The sequence below is a fragment of the Mustela erminea genome, chromosome 14 (assembly GCF_009829155.1).
Source record: "Mustela erminea isolate mMusErm1 chromosome 14, mMusErm1.Pri, whole genome shotgun sequence".
Taxonomy (NCBI): domain Eukaryota; kingdom Metazoa; phylum Chordata; class Mammalia; order Carnivora; family Mustelidae; genus Mustela; species Mustela erminea.
The window spans coordinates 77,276,083-77,295,834 of NC_045627.1; the positions used below are offsets into that span (position 1 = coordinate 77,276,083).

The following is a 19,752-nucleotide window of genomic DNA, read 5'->3' on the forward strand; positions in this document are numbered from 1 at the left end:
TGTGGAGAAATGGGAACCCTCTTACACTGTTGGTGGAAATGCAAAGTGGTACGGGCTCTGTGGAAAACAGTATGGAGGTTCCACAGAAAGTTAAAAATCGAACTGTCCTATGAGGAAGCAGTTGCACTACTAGGTATTTATACAAAGAATACAAAAATACTAAATACAAAAATACTAAGTTGAAGGGATACATGCACCAATGTTTACAGCAACATCATCTGCAATAGCCAAATTATGCAAAGAGCCCAAATGTCCATTGACTGATGAATGGATAAAGAGGATGTGGTATATGTATGTGTGTATACATAATACATATATATAATGGAATATTACTTAGCTATAAAAAAGAATGAAATCTTGCCATTTTCAGTGATGTGGATGGAGGTAGAGAGTATTATGCTAAGGGAGATAACTCAGAGAATCACAAGTACCATATGATTTCACTCATATGTGGAATTTAAGAATCAAAACAATAATCATAGGGGGAAACAGAGAGAGATAAATCCAAGAATGGATTCCTAACAACCAAGAATAAACTGTGGTGAGCAGAGCGGAGGTGGACGGGATGGGTTAACTAGGCAGTGGGGATTAAGGACGGCACTTGCCGTGATGAGCACGGGCTGTTGTATGTAAGTGTTGAATTAATAAATTGTACACCTGAAACTAATATTACACTGTAGGTTAACTAACTGGAATTTAAATAAAAATTTTTAAAAAGGAAATAAAGTTTTAAGAAAGTTTTAAAGAACGGATGTCTAGCATTATCAATTAAAAAGTGGGAGTCTGTTAATAGAGAAAAGACCAGTTTATTTAATATGTAGAAAGTCAGGGTGAGGAAAGTATCCTCTAAAATACTGCATATTTTATAAACATTGATCATTATTGATACTAACAACTTTATGTGTATATAAGCCAGATTCTACATTGCGAGGGGTTGAACAGGACTAGGTTGTGAGGAAGTTGACATGGAGGTGACTACATTGAATACTTGCTTGATAAATTAGAGGAAGCAATGGGCTCAATAAAATAAGGTTGTTGTTTCTATTTTTCAGGAGATAATGGGACTTGGTTACTTTTGGAAATCTAAATTAAGACGAAGTAAAAAGAAAGAGTTTATAAATATTAGGGGGGAGATAATTATTAAAAAACCCCAAAGACACCATACTAGTTAAAAAGGTTAGGGTCACGGACTTTTTTTCCTTTTTTAATCCTCCTTATTTGATACCGGATAACAGATTAGATAATGCAAATGGAAATACAACTGTTGTGAGATTGTATGCAAAATCAGAGTTCCCAACAGTTGCGGAGGAGAGAGTTTCAGGCTTAAAAGCTGGATTTGAACTTTGACTCTACTGCTCACTCGCTTTGTGACTATCAGCAACTTACTTGGAACTTTCTGAGGGTTGGATTTTTCTTTTTGAAAATAAGAATAATATATTCCGTCTGGGAGTGTTCTTCTAAAACCAAACCCATGCATCAATGTGAATGAAGTATTTGGCACAGTATCTGAAATGTGTTCAGTGCTCATTGGTTAGGTGCTGGAATTGCCATTTTCATCATTGAAGGATATTCTAAGATCTAGTGAAACAAGGAGAAAAAGTGTATTAAAGAATTAACAAGGGTAGAAAGCACTAAAATTTACACAGCTTATGAGTGAATCAATTTAAGAATACAGAGATTATCAGTCAAGGATGAAGACCAGGTTTTTAATAGTGACCAGTGACTACTGAATTTGCTCATCTCTGGGTCTATTCGTAGCATAATGTGTGACCACAGAGCAGAGGGAGGGAAAACAGTGGTACATGGTTGGAACCAATGAATCAGATCCACATGATTCTGGTATGTTGAGATTTGTTAGTCTCAAGTTACTACTAACAAAGTATCCTGCATTTTTATATCTTGTTGCATATTATACTAAATATGTGTAAACACTGTAATTGAATTGTTTCTTAGTGTAAACATTAGTGTATACTAGGTTTTCTCTATTTAAGTGTGACTGTTATGTTGGACTGGATAGTTCTTTGTCATTGAGGACAGTCCTATGCCCTGCAGGATAGTTTAAAAAGCAGCATCCCTGGCTCTACCATCTGATGCAACTTGTACCCCATCAATGTTGTGACAATCACACATATCTCCAGACATTGCCAAATGTTCCCTGGGGGTGAGTAGGGAACAAAATTGTCTTCAGTTGAGAAATGCTGGAATATTCTCATATCTAAAATAGTTACCAATAAGATAAAATGAATGAACCTGTGTGAAATTTAGATTTATACAATTTCCAGCTTTTATGACTCAATAGCAATTCTAAATAGATTTCTGTTGCGTATAAGACCAACACAGCTATAAACTCACAGTCCTTCTGACAGGGAAAATCTTAAAGATAGACTATACTGTATAACAAGAATATAAATAATTATTCTACATGTATACTTTGTTTTTATTTGAAAACATTTTAAACACAGCTAATTTATCCATTTTGGGATATTTATTTTTTAAATAATTAAATATTTACCAAGGCAGAATGGTTAGTTCTATATTTTTCTTTCTTTCTTTCTTTCTTTCTTTCTTCTTTCTTTCTTTCTTTCTTTCTTTCTTCTTTCTTTCTTTATTTTTTATAAACATATATTTTTATCCCCAGGGGTACAGGTCTGTGAATCACCAGGTTTACACATTTCACAGCACTCACCAAAGCACATACCCTCCCCAATGTCCATAATCCCACCCCCTTCTCCTAAACCCCCTCCCCCCAGCAACCCTGAATTTGTTTTGTGAGATTAAGAGTCACTTATGGTTTGTCTCCCTCCCATTCCCATCTTGTTTCATTTATTCTTCTCCTACCCACTTAAGCCCCCATGTTGCATCACCACTTCCTCATATCAGGGAGATCATATGATAGTTGTCTTTCTCTGCTTGACTTATTTCGCTAAGCATGATACGCTCTAGTTCCATCCATGTTGTCGCAAATGGCAAGATTTCATTTCTTTTGATGGCTGCATAGTATTCCATTGTGTATATATACCACATCTTCTTGATCCATTCATCTGTTGATGGACATCTAGGTTCTTTCCATAGTTTGGCTATTGTGGACATTGCTGCTATAAACATTCGGGTGCACGTGCCCCTTTGGATCACTACCTTTGTATCTTTAGGGTAAATACCCAATAGTGCAATTGCTAGTTCTATATATTTTTAAATTCTGTACAGGATATGGGGAGTTAGAGAGGAGAAGGGAGTTGGGGGAAATTTGAAGGGGAGGTGAACCATGAGAGATTATGGACTCTAAAAAACAATCTGAGGGTTTTGAAGGGGTGGGGGATGGGAGGTCGGGGTACCAGGTGGTGGGTATTATAGAGGGCATGGATTGCATGGAGCACTGGTTGTGGTGCAAAAATAATGAATACTGTTATGCTGAAAATAAAAAATAAATTAAAAAAATTCTGTACAGGGGTACCTGGGTGGCTTAGTGGGTTAAGCCACTGCCTTTGGCTCAGGTCATGATCTCAGGGTCCTGGGATCGAGTCCCACATTTGGCTCTCTGCTCAGCGGGGAGCCTGCTTCCTCCTCTCTCTCTGCCTGCCTCTCTGCCTGCTTGTGATCTCTGTCTGTCAAATAAATAAATAAAATCTTAAAAAAAAATCTGTACATATTCTTGAATATTTCATTACATGTTTCCAGTGTATTAAGCACAAATTACTTGTGTTTTATTTTCCAGTTGTTTTTTATCCTTATTGCTGGTAGCTGCAGTGGTGTGGAAGATCAAACAAACATGCTGGGCTTCTCGACGGAGAGAGGTATCATTAATATTGCTTAATCTTTTGTTTAAAGATCTGAGTAAACATGAATCTGTATTGCTTAATTAACCTGTGTCACTCACGTACAGAGTTTCAAGTCAGCCTTACTCATTAAGATTGAACAAATCGATCTAGAATTTTTAAGCTTTAGAGTAAACTTTATCACTGTCATTTAAGTCAGTATCGGTAGAAATATTGGTTAATTGCAATGTTAATTGCAAAGTTATTTCATTTTAAATAGTATTAGAATTCATATTGAATTTATGTCTTAATACTGTTGATTAAATGATTTGCAATCTCTTTAGGTAGTTATAAAAACAATTTATTTTTATAAGTATCTCTGTTATAATTTAAAAGAAAATTCTCAGTGATAAATATTTAATTTTGGCTTTTACCGCCTAGATTTTTTTAAGTAATCAAATCTTTACCATTTCATGATTATCTGGTAATTCAAGTATGTTGAAGTGTACCTCAATTTGATACATCTCTGTGTCAGAATTAATCATTTATGTTCCCTCTAATCCTAAAATTGATAAAAAACTGTAGTACTCTTGCAGAATAACTAATGATATAAATATATTAGATAGTTTCACAACTTTGTATATATTAGTCAATTGAAAGGAACAAAACAATATAATAATCTGGGAGTATAAATGTGCAGTAGGTTTATTGTTCTATACTTATATATTGAAAAAGCAAGTTTCTGTTTTTATTAGTATTATAGTCTATGAGTATTAATATTACCATACTGTTGCTAGTGTTCAAATTATTCTATTTGCTGTTGCATTTTGTGGTATATTTTCTATATATAATTTTGTGCAACAGTATGAAGCAGTAGTATAATTGCTTAACATCTTTTTCTCCACATACAAAATATTATATTTGAAGATTTAAAACTAATGCAGAGTATTCTAAGCTATATAGTTAGTGAATGAGATGAATTGTTCTTAATTATTCTTCAGTTTTCAAACATCCATGAAAACTCAGTGTGTGCCTATAATATGTTCGCCAACTTGACAGCTCTCCCCCAGAAATAAATAATTCATCTCAATCATCTCTGGCTGATTTTCGGTATATGGCCAATGCAACATCAGTAAGAATATACTTGGTTATACTCTATCATAAAGTAATCCAGTTGAAAGGATCTTATTAAATATAAATACATAAATATTTGACAAGAAGTGGAATTCTGTGTGGAGTCTTCTACACATGTTAAACCATCTGTTAGATGAAATTATGGATTCTGGAAGTAAAAACAATTGGTAGGCAGGCAATGTGAAGGCCTTCCATAATGGCATAGGCCAAATGACTGTTTATGCTTCTAATCATTAGAAAAGAAGTCAAGATCAATCAGTTAGCTTGGGTTCTGACCTCATTATGACTAACACTGTTTAAATATCTGATTTCTAAAGTTTATAGAATGCAACTATATAAATGTAGCATTGTGAAAAGATCAGTATATGACTCTGTCATTAACAAGTTTCTGAAAATGGTTAAGTGTCCTAATTGAATTTCCTTTCCTCTAATGAGAAGGGATTGTATTATAAAACTAATTCCTTAAGCTCTAGGAATATTTAGGAATATTTATACATAACAACTAAAGTTTAAAAATAGTATTAAATATTTGAGAAAACTAATGTGAATAGTTCATTTACCTATAAAACTTTCACACTTCTCAAGATGAGAAATTGCTTTTGGTTAGGAGTATATCAATTCAAGGAAATAATGTTGTTTTTGCATATTAGAAGTTCTAGTAAGCTGATATTAAACTTTAAATTGTAAAAGATAAATTTAATTTATCTTTTTATTGAAAGTCAAAATCTTTCAAAATACGTGCTGCACATGGACAGAACAAGGGAGAAATAGGAAGGGAGAACTTAGATTAGGACCACTGAGCCATTTCTAATCTGTGCTCCTAAATATTACCATGTCCTCTTGATAGTCCCTTGATATAATATCCCTTTGTCTAGAGCTCATCTGGGTAGTGAGTCTTATAATAATGATTGAATTTAATTTGCTACCCCTACTGAAGTACAAAATTTATCTTGTTGAGATGTCATGTGATGTTTATAATATCATTTTAAAAATATCATGAGGTGTTTTCTCAAATATAATTTTATTAATCTTTTGAATACAGAGCTCTAAATGTCATAGAAACTATCCATATGTTGATGCCCAAGTCGAGATGCCATTTTGATGACTTACAGATCAGTTATTAGATAATAATTTTGTATTATTAAAAGATTTTCATTTTGGTTTTAAATGCCCAAAGACTTTTAACTACAGTAGTTGTAGCTAATATAACAACCCCATTTATAGACTTTATTTGGATGGAGGTAAAGATGTGTTTTTATTTGATCTTCTCTTTATTCACTTTTAACTACTAGCTTAACACAGTCCCAAAAAGGAAAGATCCAGTATGTTTTCTTTATGTGATATGTCACTTTCTCTAACATTAAGACATCAACTATTGTAAGCCTCAGAGGACCTCTATGATTAGTACAAGGGCAATTTATTTGAAACAGTATATGAAAATTATTTAAAGGATTCTCCTTTCTTAATATTTCTGTGATTTTTGTTAGAGGAATTATATTATTTGCTTTTCTAAATATTAGGTCTGGTTTAAAATAAAAAAAAAATCTTTGGATTTTTAATATATATTGTTGAATCCAACCAGTCATGTTGCTTTTTAAAAAAGAAACTTTTTCATGCTTTGATTTCTCATAAACACATCTATACTGTTTTGTGGTGTAATTTTAGTAATTGAAGCCTATTATTGATGTAACACTTTTTGGATAACACTCCTGACAACTTAGGGGCTCTTAAAAACACAACCACAAAGGACTTTCATTTAAATATACCTCTTCATATAGGAACTTCACATTCATTTCTATGATACCCTATTAAGAATATGAACATATTAATGGGGATGGATGGAAAAATAAGTGGATATTGATAAGTGGAAATATTTTAATAGACTAGAAGTTAAGTTCATTTTTTATAGTTTGTGCTTATTATAGAGGTATTATACCATTTTATTTCAATGTTACATTTAATTTTAGATAAATAGTCATTAGATTACAAAAATATTTGTTAGGAGCAAGTATACATTAAAAGGAGTCTATTGAAATATTGTCATGCTTAATAATCTTCATTTTTAAAGTGAAATTTGAGTTTTTAGTATCATAAGGCACAAACCCATCCAAATGTTATAATTACTACTTGCAGTGAAGATATTTAATCTTATGTTTGACTAAGGTGAGTGAAAATATCCTGTGTATCTTAATAGTTACAAGAATTTATTTCTTTTGAGTTGAAAACATTTTTTTCCACATTTTGAGTAGTTTAATTATAGTTTGCCTCAGTTAAAATCTAACTGCAGGGGTGCCATGGTGGTTCAGTTGGTTAAGGTTCCAACATTTGATTTTGGCTCAGGTCGTGAGATCCATCCTGGGCTGGAGCCCTGCCTCTGGCTTTTCACTGGGTGTGGAGCCCACTTAAGATTCTCTCTCTCTCCAGTCTGTCTCCACCCCCGTCCCCAACTACTTGTGCAGGAGCCCACATGCTTGTCTCTCTCTTTAAAAAAGAAAAATCTAGGGGCACCTGGGTGGCTCAGTTGGTTAAGTGCCCAACTCCTGATTTTGGCTCAGATCATGATCTCAGGGTCCTGGGATCAAGCCTGTTTTGGGCTCAGAGGTCAACAGGGAGTCTACTTGTCTCCCTCTTTCTGCCCCTCTCCCCACTTGTGCATGCACTTGTGTGTGTGCGCACTCGAGCTTTCTCTCTTAAATAAATAAATAAATCTTTTAAAGAAGGCCAACTGCAAAATCGATAGACTAATAGATCCTGTAGGCAAATGTGAGGTTATTTATTTTATTAAGAAAAGATTGATTTATATATATATTTGATAGCGTGATCATGGTGGGGTCGGGATGGGCCAAGGGAGAGAAAGACTCTCATGTGGACTGTCAACTGAGCACCAAGCTGGAGTGGGGCTCCACCCGGGCTCAGTCTCATGACTCTGATGTCATGACCTGAGCCCAAACCAAGAGTCTGTGCCTTAACCCACTGAGCCACACAGGGCCCCTAAGGTTATTTCTAATCAACTTCATGTTACTAGTGGGTTTGTGTGTTTGAATGATTATTACATTTCCTCTATCCGCAACTTTTCCTTCTATTAATTCTCTTTAATTTGCAGTCTTTAAAAGTTAAAGAAATATATTACTATGGAGATTTACCACATGATTTGCTTATCTTTCATAATCAGGTATGATATTCTAATGCTTGAAAATCAATAAAAACAGCTTTGCCTGGGATAAGACAATGTCCACTGAGCGACTGACCTTGTGTTTATGATGCACTACTTTCTTGCTCATTTCGTAATCATGCTGCATAAAACCTAGATTTGAATGTAGCATTATCAACCTGAAATTTGAGTTAAAAATAAACTAAAATCCAGAGATAGGATTCTAGTAGCTATGAGTAGCAAACTACTTTTCTAGAGGAAAATACATGGTCTTTCCATCTCTATCTAATTGTTTTATGGTCACAAAAATAGAAGAAGTAATAATATCATGAAGTTATGCTTTACTGAGGTCATGTCATGGGTAAATAATTAATGAAGAATATTCTCTGAGATGCTAAATTTATGGTAAATGGATTCCTATTAATGCAATGTTGCAGTGTTTATAAAATGAGTTGCTCTACTTCCTTAGACACCCACCTTTTTTAGAGAGAGAGGAGTGGTTATAGTGAAGAGAGTAATGAGAAAATGTTATTTTGGGTGGAGAAATTAAACCTAATAAATTACATACTATATGCAACTTCTTACAGAATTTCTTAGTATTTAAGAATCTATTTTATATAATGTTTACATATGTTAATGTCTAGGTAAAGATTTCCATAAAACATTCTTTTGTCAAAACAAGATTTTTTAAAACCTAAATAATGCACTCAAATAAATCTCTCTCTTTGTATTTAATGGCCTTAGTGTTAATTTATTTTTTCTTACCATTTTCTCTTATTGGATTTCAAAATGTAATGATTCCCTTGCTTTATTTATTTTTCACTTTATCCTGTAAGACTAGAAATTACAGATGTTCAGCATGCCTGTTTATATTATCATAGTTTTAAAAACTATGCCTGTTTATATTATCATAGTTTTTAAAACTAGCCTGTCTACTTAAAAGTAACTTCAATTGAGAAGTCAATATGTATGGGAGCACAAGATTTGGAAGTTAGCTTACTTTTGCCTTTATACCTGTTGCTAAAATCTTATCATAGGTATAGTGCTTTCATTTTGTTCAATTCAGCAAAGATGTATTAATCTCTTGCAATATTCCAGACAGATTGATAACTACTACAGATATAAAGAAAAAGATACAGATTCTTTTTGGGGGAGTAATTCATACCTTTAGCAATGTTAATAAGATACATACATACATGTACACACTCTCTCAGGAATACTTCATTTTACTTTGTTGTGGTATCATCCATCGGGAGAGATACAGTACATCCAAAAGTTTTCTGGAAGTAGGATTAGTAGTGGAAGTAAATATAAATTGTTGTATAACTGTACATAGAGTTAATTTTTTAAAAAAGATACAAAAAATTTTAGCATTGTACTATATATTTATTATTACAATTATAAAAATTGCCTAAAATTATAGTATTTATTTATTATATGTTGTATCTTTAACTTAGACCTAATTATTTATATAGATTAAGAAATAGCTCGGAACGGGGCGCCTTGGTGGCTCAGTGGGTTAAGCCTCTGCCTTCGGCTCAGGTCATGATCCCAGGGTCCTAGGATCTAGCCCCGCATCAGGCTCTGTGCTCAGCAGGGGGCCTGCTTCCCTTCCTCTCTCTCTGCCTGCCTCTCTGCCTACTTGTGATCTCTCTCTGTCAAATAAATAAATAAAAATCCTTTTTTTTTTAAAAAAGAATATTGAATTTCTGTCAATAAATTTTAATCTGATTGACCATAACATGTTATAATATAACCTAAGAATCTGTTTGTTGTAGAGGGAATATGCTGTATTTCATCTAATATTATGATAACTCAATCATTATTTGATGTACCACTTAGAAGGAAAATACAGTGACAATTAAACTATCCCATAGTACTCTCACCACTAAAAATATTTATTTTATGCTTACTGAAACTGCTCTTATAGACTTACTTAGATAGAGATTTTATTATATATCATTCACATAATATACACTGAAAGGAAAGTAAAAGAAAAATAAATTGATAAGGTATTGCTAAAACTTATGTACATTCTTAGTCCAACTTTTTATGTCACTTTTCGATTCAGGTCAATGTTTTGTTTCACATAGTATCATTGACTAGAATAATCAAATTTGTGTCTTTACAGGGCATGACGTATATATCATAAATGGCCTCTGGGCCAGTAGTGGTTGTGTGATTTCACTGATTATAAGACACATCAGGTTTTAGAGATATTAAGATGTGAAAACAAAATGTGTTTTAGAATCAAAATATGGTAGGGTTTACTTTATAAGATTTTTAGTAGTAAGTGAATTAATGCACGCTATGTTCTTGCTTCTCTGCCATTTCCTTACCAGACTTCAACAAATGTTACCTGTTATTGTTATTGATATGTAATATAAATAATGATTAACATTATATTATTCATTAATATTAGTAACAGCAACTCCTATATATCTTGGGTTCTTCTCCTCCATGTATACTCTAACACGGTTGTTCTCAATTCAGTAGGCCCTTTTGAATTTTTAAAAAATTACATTTATGTATCCTTGAGCACCACTCCACTGTTCTGCCCCCACCAACCTATAAATCAGAATTCTGTGAGGCTCAGCTTTATAAGTCTATTTTTAAAGCACACAATCAATTCTAATATGCACCACTGGCACTGAAACTCTTCTTTGGCTTTTACTCTTAGAGAGATGGAATCATTGAAGGGATTTCAACAGAGGAGATAAGTGATTTGAGTTAAAAAAAAAAAAGATATGATTTAAACTGATAATTCTGCTATTGTGTTGAGACTAGACCAAGGGAGATGAATATGGAGGTTACCACTCTACCTGGTGAGAGATAGCAATTGCTCAGATCAAGAGGTGGCAGTGGATATGGCAAGAAGAGATCAGATTATGGATATGTTTTGGAGATAACACAATTGCATGAATAGGGAGGTATGAGAAAGTATTAAACCAACCATGACTTCAAAAGAGTATAAACCAAGCATGACTTGAAGGTTTTGCCTGAACAACTATACAGAGATAAAATTGCCATCAACTGAAATGGAGTTAATTGCAAGTAAAATTGGCTTGGGGAAAGGAATTTAATTTTTACATGTGAAGTTTGAGATATCTATTGGACATCCAACTAGATAAGTCAAGGAAGCAGGAGTTGGCTCTGGCATATGGAAAAAGCTTAGCAGGAGAGACTAATTTGGGAATCTCAGTATATCAATGGTATTTAAAAGCAAGGGACCAAGGGCACCTGGGTGGCTCAGTGGGTTAAAGCCTCTGCCTTTGGCTCAGGTCATGATCTCAGGATCCTGGTATCAAGCTCCGCATCAGGCTCTCTGCTCAGCAGGGAGCCTGCTTCCTCCCCTCTCTCTCTCTGCCTACTTGTGATCTGTCTGTCAAATAAATCTTTAAAAAAAATAAAATAAAATAAAAGCAAGAGACTAATAGTATCACCAAAGGAGGATGATTAAGCCCTACAGTGTTCATAATGTAATGGGTTGAATATGTCACCTCCCAAATCCATATGTTGAGGCCCTAAACCCAAATGCTATGGCATCTGGAACTGAGGTCATTAGGAGGTTTTTAGGCTTATATGATGTTGATATTCTTATGATGGAATTAGTGCCCTTTTAAAGAGGAGCAGAGGAAGCATGCTTTGTCTCTGACAGTATACAAAGAAGAGGTCATGTGAGTACACAATGAGATGGAAGCTGTCTGAAAGCCAGGAGGATGGCCCTCTCCAATAACCAAATCTGCCAGCATCTTGATCTCAGACTTCCTAGCCTTTAGAATTGTGAGAAGTAAATGCCTCCTGCTTAAGTCATTCCGTTTATGGTATTTTGTTGTAGCAGCCTGAGCTGACTAAGACATTCAAGATGATAGAGAGAAGAGAAAATCAGCAAAGAATACTATGAAGTTGGTGAATAGCTAGTCAATGTGGGTTCTCAGAAGCTGAGGAAACACTGTAGAAGAGAAAAGAGTTTTCAAGTGTCTCATAGGCTGCTGATGGGCAAAGCAAAATTGTAACTAAAATTTGAGCATTGGATTTAACTATTTGGAAGTCATTTGTGACCCTGACAAGAGCAATTTTAATGGATCAATAGCTATGAAAGCTCAACTGAAGTGTGATTAAAAGAGAACAAGAGGCGATACCTTCCAGAGTAACAGTAAAAGGAGCTCCATGGACTTATAACCATAGCTGACAAACAACTCTAACTGGGGAACATTATTTTTTTTTAAAGATTTTGTTATTTATCTGACAGACAGAGGAGAGAGAGCACAAGTAGGCAGAGCAGTAGACAAAGCAAATGGGAAAAGTAGGCTCTCTGCTTAACAGGGAACTTGACACGGGTCTTGAACTCAGAACCCTGGGATCATGACCCAAGCTGCTTAACCCACTGAGCCACCCGGTGCCCCGGTGAACATTATTTTTAAAACAAATAAGCATCTCTGGAATCTGTCTTAAGTGCATACAGCGATTCAAGAAAATCTAAATCTTAGTTAAAAAGAAGCAGCAGCAGCAGCCAGTAGCATTTGAGCCATGACCTGCTCTCTTCTTATCCCCTCTCAGCTCAATATGTTCTTATCTCCAACAACCCTTGTCCAGTTATGTTTGCAGACGTTCTATTTTAGGTAAAAGCAACTGGGATCTGAAGCCCTTTTCCTTCTCCAAGCCTTGTCTTACTGGTCAGAGTTCTTCCTCCAGGAGAGTAGACTGAGAATTCCAGAGTCCCTATTGCCCTCTTCACACTTTGCTCAAAGGGTGGAGATTTCATGCCAGTGGAGACAGTGTGACAATATCAGAGGCTGCCATACCTGTCTGGCACTATCCTCATGAAATAGGAGAGGCATTTGAGAGAGGTATGAGCCACTGTCTCCACCACCAGCTCTGGAACTGTGGCACAGAATTTTTTTCCACGGGAAGAAGTTTGTTTGTTTGAAACAAACTATGGAGAAGTTCAACCCCGATGGCTTCCTTGAAAAAAAAAAAAAAAAAAAAAAAGGACATTGTGGTAGTAAACAATGCAGAAGAGGCTGATAGCTCAACCATAAATCACCTAGACGTTTACCAGAACAATCCAATGATAGAGAAAGTTAAGATCTCTTCTAGGGTTATAAAAATTGTCAAACACGAGTCTCAAATAGTATCCTACAATGGACCCAGAATTAATTGAATCAGATTAGGGAGCAATTTAAACATGAGAGCATTATCAAAAACAATAGTCAGTCATCAATTCGTGGAGACAAACTAGCTGGGTGTGATACCAAAGGAGGCAGGGGGCTTAACAGAAGGTTCTTGGGTAGACACAAAGAGAGCCCTGATAAAACTAGTTATTCCACATGACCATGCACATGCCCAAAGCTGCACCCTCTGAGGAACAACATCGCAGTCTACACTACAGAGAAAACAGACTTCACGAAAATACCCCCACCAAGTCACTAAACAAATAACTATACAGAATTATTGTAATATATTATCTATTATTGTAATCTATTACCTAAAATGTCAGTGTTTTTCAACAAAAAATTATGGGACATGCAAAAAGAGGGAATTGTGGCTCATAGACAGGACAAATAGCAGCAGGTAACAGAACATGCTTGTTAGAGGGCCCCACTGTCAGAATTAGCTGACCAAGACTTCAGAGCAGCTGTTGTAAATATGTCCAAAGAATTAAAGGAAACCATGATGAAGGTAGGATAGAAATATCTCATAAAACCAATAATATCAATAAAGAGATAAAATTATAAAAAAAACGAGAAGCTAATGGAAAATCAGGAATTGAGAAGTACAGAACCATGATAAAAAAAATTTACTAGAGAGACTCAATGATAGATTTGAACTGGCAGAAGAAAGAATTTATGAGCTTGAAAATGGATCAGTAGAGATTATGAAGCAAGAGCAGAGAGAAAAAAGAATGAAAAAAATAAACCTAACAGAAATACAGAATACCAGTAAGTACACCAATATATGCATAGTAAGAGTGCCACAAGGAAAGAAGAAAGAGAGGAGCAGAAGAAATATTTGAAGAAAGGCTGCCTGAAATTTAAAAATACTTAGAGATGAATGAAAATGATAATACAATAAATCAGAATTCATGGGATGAAACTAAGGCAGTGTTCAGTGGGAAATAAATAGCTGTGCATGCCAGTATTTAGAAGAAAAGATACCTTAAATAAGTAGCTTTTTAAAAACGTTTTAATTTAAATCACAGTTAGTTAACATACAGTGTAATATTATTTTTAGGTGTACAATATAGTGATTCAACGTTTGCATACAACACCAAGTTCTCATCACAAGTTCACTCCTTATGCCCTAACACCTGTTTCACCCATCCCTCCATCCCCACCTCTCGCATAACCAACCATTAGTGTGTTCTCTAGAGTTAAGAGTCTATTTTTTGGTTTGCCTCTGTCTCTCTTTTTTCCCCTTTGCTTATTTGTTTTGTTTCTTAAATTCCAGATATGAGTGAAATCATGGTATTTGTCTTTCCCCGACTGTTATTTTGCTAAGCATAATAATCTCTAGCTCCATCCTAACCTTCCACATTAAGTAAAGTGAAAAAGAAGAACAAATTAAATCTACAGGAAACAGAAAAGGAAAGAAATAATAAAGATTAGAGAAGAAAGTATTGTAACAGAGAATAGGAAAACAACAGAGAAAATCAATGAAAAAAAAGTTATTTCTTTGAAAAGATCAATAAATTGACAAAATAGATAGACTGACCAAGAATAAAAGAGAGAAGACTCTCATAGTTCACCTCTTATAGAGGGCACGGATTGCATGGAGCACGGGGTGTGGTGCAAAAATAATGAATACTGTTATGCTGGAAATAAAAAAAAAAATTAAAAAAAAAAAAAAAGAGAGAAGACTCAAATTGCTAAAATCAATACTAAAAGCAGAGATATTGTTACAAAACTTTCAGAAATAAGTATTCTAAGGGTACATTATGAACTTCTGTATGACAACAAACTGAAGAATTTAGATGAAATGAAAAATGCCTAGAAAGGCATAAACTGCCAACATTGATTCAAGAAGAAATAGAAAGTCTGAATAGATCTATGAAAAGCAAAAAATTGCATTTGAAATTTTAAAATTTCCCTCTAGATGCATCAGCAACCTGTCTGTAACAAGCACATCTACTGTCCAATCTTGCTTTGTTTGTTTCATGTTTTTATTTATTTATTTATTTTTTAAAGATTTTATTTATTTATTTGACAGAGAGAGATCACAAGCAGGCAGAGAAGCAGGCAGAGAGAGAGGAGGAAGCAGGCTCCCTGCCGAGCTAATAATTTTAAATGTATCAGATTTCAAATCTACATCATATTTTTAAGTAAAATCTGTAAGATTATAATTAAAAATCCAGAAGTCATCATTTATTTTGGCTGTTTCCTTTTCACTATATGTAATTTTTGCTATCAATTTTTTCTATTGGTATAAAATCGTATTTTTCTTAAAAATGTCAAGTTATTCAGCATTATTTATAATAGCTAAAATATGGAAGCAAACTAAGTGTCCATTGATAGATGAATGCATACAGATGAATGGAGATATATATATATAAAATGTAATAATGGAGTATTACTCAGCCACAAAAAAGGATGAAATTTTGCCCTTTGAAACAACATGGATGGAGTTAAAGAGTGTAATGCTAAGTGAAATAAGTCAGAAGAAGACAAATACCATATGATTTCACTCATATGAGGAATTTAAGAAACAAAAAACCAAAGGGAAAAAGAGACAAATAAACCAGACTCTAAAATACACAAAATGAACTGGTGGTTACCAGAAGTGAGCTGGGTAGGGAGAATGGGTAAAATAGGTGAAGGGGATAAAGAGTATATTTATTGTGATGAACACTGAGTAATGTATTGAATTGTTGAATCACTATATTTTATATCTGAAGCTAATATAACACTGTCCTTAATTATCCTGGCATTTAAAAAAATAAAAATAAAACTGAATGCCAAGTTATATCTGTAAAAGCACATCAATTTCAATAATGTATAGGTCAACAAGATCCTACTTAGACTATTTCTTTTAAGGTGCCTCACCAAAAATATTAACTTCTCACTTCTTCTTAATACATCCTGAAGTTCTGACATTGTGGACTCCAATGAGGTTTATAATTGGAATATTGACTTTGACTTTCAAAAACCATACATAATTGTTTAAATAATCCTATATAAGGCTCATAGTTAAATCAAAATGAGAGGTATACACCATTCTCAGAAGCTGGTTTCGTATTGTATCATTGAATATAAAACATTTATCTCAAACAGATACAGACAATTTTTTAGAATTATTTATTTATTTTCAGCGTAATAGTATTCATTGTTTTTGCACCACACCCAGTGCTCCATGCAATCTGTGCCCTCCCTAATACCCACCACCTGGTCCCCCCAACCTCCCATCCCCTGCCCCTTCAAAACCCTCAGGTTGTTTTTCAGAGTCCATAGTCTCTCATGGTTCACCTCCCCTTCCAATTTCCCTCAACTCCCTTTTCCTCTCTATCTCCCCTTGTCCTCCGTGTTATTTGTTATGCTCCACAAATAAGTGAATCCATATGATAATTGACTCTCTGCTTGACTTATTTCACTCAGCATAATCTCTTCCATTCCTGTCCATGTTGCTACAAAAGTTGGGTATTCATCCTTTCTGATGGAGGCATAATACTCCATAGTGTATATGGACCACATCTTCCTTATCCATTTGTCCACTGAAGGGCATCTTGTTTTTTTCCACAGTTTGGTGACTGTGGCCATTGCTGCTATAAACATTGGGGTGCAGATGGCCCTTCTTTTCACAACATCTATATCTTTGGGGTAAATACCCAGTAGTGCAATTGCAGAGTCATAGGGAAGTTCTATTTTTAATTTCTTGAGGAATCTCCGCACTGTTCTCCAAAGTGGCTGCACCAACTTGCATTCCCACCAACAGTGTAAGAGGGTTCCCCTTTCTCCGCATCCTCTCCAACACATGTTGTTTCCTATCTTGCTAATTTTGGCCATTCTAACTGGTGTAAGGTGGTATCTCAATGTGGTTTTAATTTGAATCTCCCTGATGGCTAGTGCTGATGAACATTTTTTCATGTGTCTGATAGCCATTTGTATGTCTTCATTGGAGAAGTGTCTGTTCATAGACAATTTATTATTGCTTTCAGAATAGCTATTTGCTTAACACATGAACTAACTATGAATTAAGCAGTAAGTCAGTTTTGCTTACTTTACAAAATTAGTAATTTACATATAACCTTTGGCTATTCCTTTATCTTAAAGTATTGATACAAGTTGCATAAAATTATTTTCTATATAGAAAATGCTTTGAAATGTAACATTATTTAATGAAAATGCACTACTATTTTAGGGTAGTTGTATTCTAAATGATACCATGGAGACTACCATGGATGTTTAAGGAGTCTGGATGGAATGTATAAAGATGCTAAATTATAACCTTTATGGATGACTATAAGTCATTTTATCAATTATTTTAAACAAATGAAAAATGCCAAAGTATTTAGAGTATTACTTTTTTAATACATCCTGTACTAGAAATTATACTATTTCTTGCCATAACAGCCTTTTTCATATCAAGGTATACATTAAAAGGATAAGTTCTTAAAATACTCTAAGGTAAACAGGTAAGGCTTATTGTGAATGCAGGAATCCTACTCAGGGTCTCTAACATAGACCCCTGGAGGCTTCCCAAGAAGTGAGGACATCAGTACATTAATGACCAATTACCACACACTAGTTTGTGAACCATACCCCAATTACTGGCAGGTGAAATCCAATTTTGGAGAAGACACGGTAAATGGTGCACTTGCCTGTCAGATAGGTCTTGCAAAGTGTTTACCCAGAGCACCTTATTTGCGTAACCTATTGTTAGCAACTACCCAGGACTGGGTAAACAACTCTGTTGTCTTTCATTCTAAAACTTTGAAAAGTTCATAAGTTTTTGTTAAGATTGAGTGTAGAATCTTGTGGTGCTAGAAACTTAAGTGGCTGGATGATAATTGCTCAGAATATTAATATCTTAGATCATAGCTTTTTATTCTTAGTATTTCACAAGTTAGAATTAGTAAATGTTTTAGACTGCTATCCTGTTTTTTCTTTACTGTGTATGGCAAAGTGGATTACTCTGTTTTAATATATGTCTGAGATGAATGGGGGTAATTTTTTTCCAAATGAAAACATCTCATTTTATTTTAGAGATTAATTCATAATTAGGGTTTGCCTAATTAAATTTGTTTTCCATTAATTTTGAAGGATCTATTTTATCAAGAAAAATATAAACTAATTGAAAGTTTATATCAGATAAGTCAGTCAGGGATGCCTTATATGCCAATACCGATTAAAAGGTTAAAAAAAAAATTTAAGATTCATTTCACTTTGATGTCTCTATTGATAGTTTTATTTTTAGTCAATTTTTAATTTAAAAGTATAATCATATACTTATTCAAATTGTATGTAAAGATACAAATTTAGATCAATGTAGGAACATATTTTTTCCTTATTTTGTTAGGACTTACTCATTTTTTTACATCTTCTAATTAGCAAATTACCTGCTCATTAGTGAAAAACTAGAAGGTATTTTAATAACAGAAAGTTTAATTAAGATGGTGAAAACCAAATAAATTCTCCAGAAAGTTCTTGCAAGGAGAATAATGCATAACAATAAGTAACAGTCACAATGTCTGTGATTCCTTTTTGTTTAACCTTTATAAAACCTTTATTATCTTGCTACCTGATAAGTGAAATATTTGGTGGCAGCTTGAGTACTATCATCCTTTATCTAGTTGTTACTCTACTTAATATGCCTCATTATTGTGCCTAGAATTACTTTTTATTTTTCTTAAGATAAATGTTCGATTTCAAATGAAGGTGACTTTGATGCTCAAAGCTGGCAGTTAACGATAACAGTGAAATAACTTTTTATGTGTGTGGTACAGAGACTCCTGTCTAGCAGAGGTTATTGTCATACATAGTAAGTGGCCGGCACATTTTGTGCAGGCTGTTAAAGCTTGGTGATATGTGTTATTTCAGCTACAGGAAAAAGGATATTATGGTAAGTCCTTCTTAATATTGAAGTTTACAAGAAATGGAACACATTATAATTGGCTTCACCTTTTTTTTAATGCCAAAAATTTAATATTGAAAGTGAACTTAATAATCTGAGTACAGGAGCATTAAAGAAAATAAACGATATCCATTGAAGGTTGGATATCCAATTACTAAAATCATGTTCTAGCCTTTTATTGTGTTAAAGAGTTTAAATTCTAGAAATATCACTTTGGTAATAATATTTTCAGTTATTTTGACCATAAAGACATTGATCCTATCTATAAGGATTGGGTATTACCTTAAATTTCTATGCCAGAATTTAGATCTTGAATATAAAGCCCTCTGTAAGTTCTCAATGTTTGGTCAAAACTCAGATTTTATTGTAGCAAGAATATGATGTAGTGAGTAAAAAGCAAGTATAGATTCTTTTGAACAGTATTTTTAAATTGATTTTATAGTACAAGTTTTTATTTTAATTAGTTTAACTTTTAGATGAGTAATACATTCACATCGTTTAAAACTTAGAACAAAATTGACTTCAGAGAAAGATGGTGGAGTAGGAGGACCCTAAACTCATCCTTATCCCATGGGTACAACTAGATAACACTCACATTAATGCAAATAACCCAGAATGCATCTGGAAGACAGGCTGAGAAACAGATTA

At 34.0% G+C, this 19,752-nt stretch overlaps 1 protein-coding gene across 1 annotated transcript in view; it reads left to right on the forward strand.

The window, feature by feature from the left end:
- The window catches only part of ATRNL1 (attractin like 1), a 796,208-nt gene that overhangs the window by 394,753 nt on the left and 381,703 nt on the right, over positions 1–19,752 (forward strand). Inside the window, exon 26 of the mRNA XM_032313798.1 lies at positions 3,713–3,791. Within this exon, the coding sequence (XP_032169689.1) occupies positions 3,713–3,791 (79 nt within the window). The remainder of the gene's footprint in view (positions 1–3,712; positions 3,792–19,752) is intronic.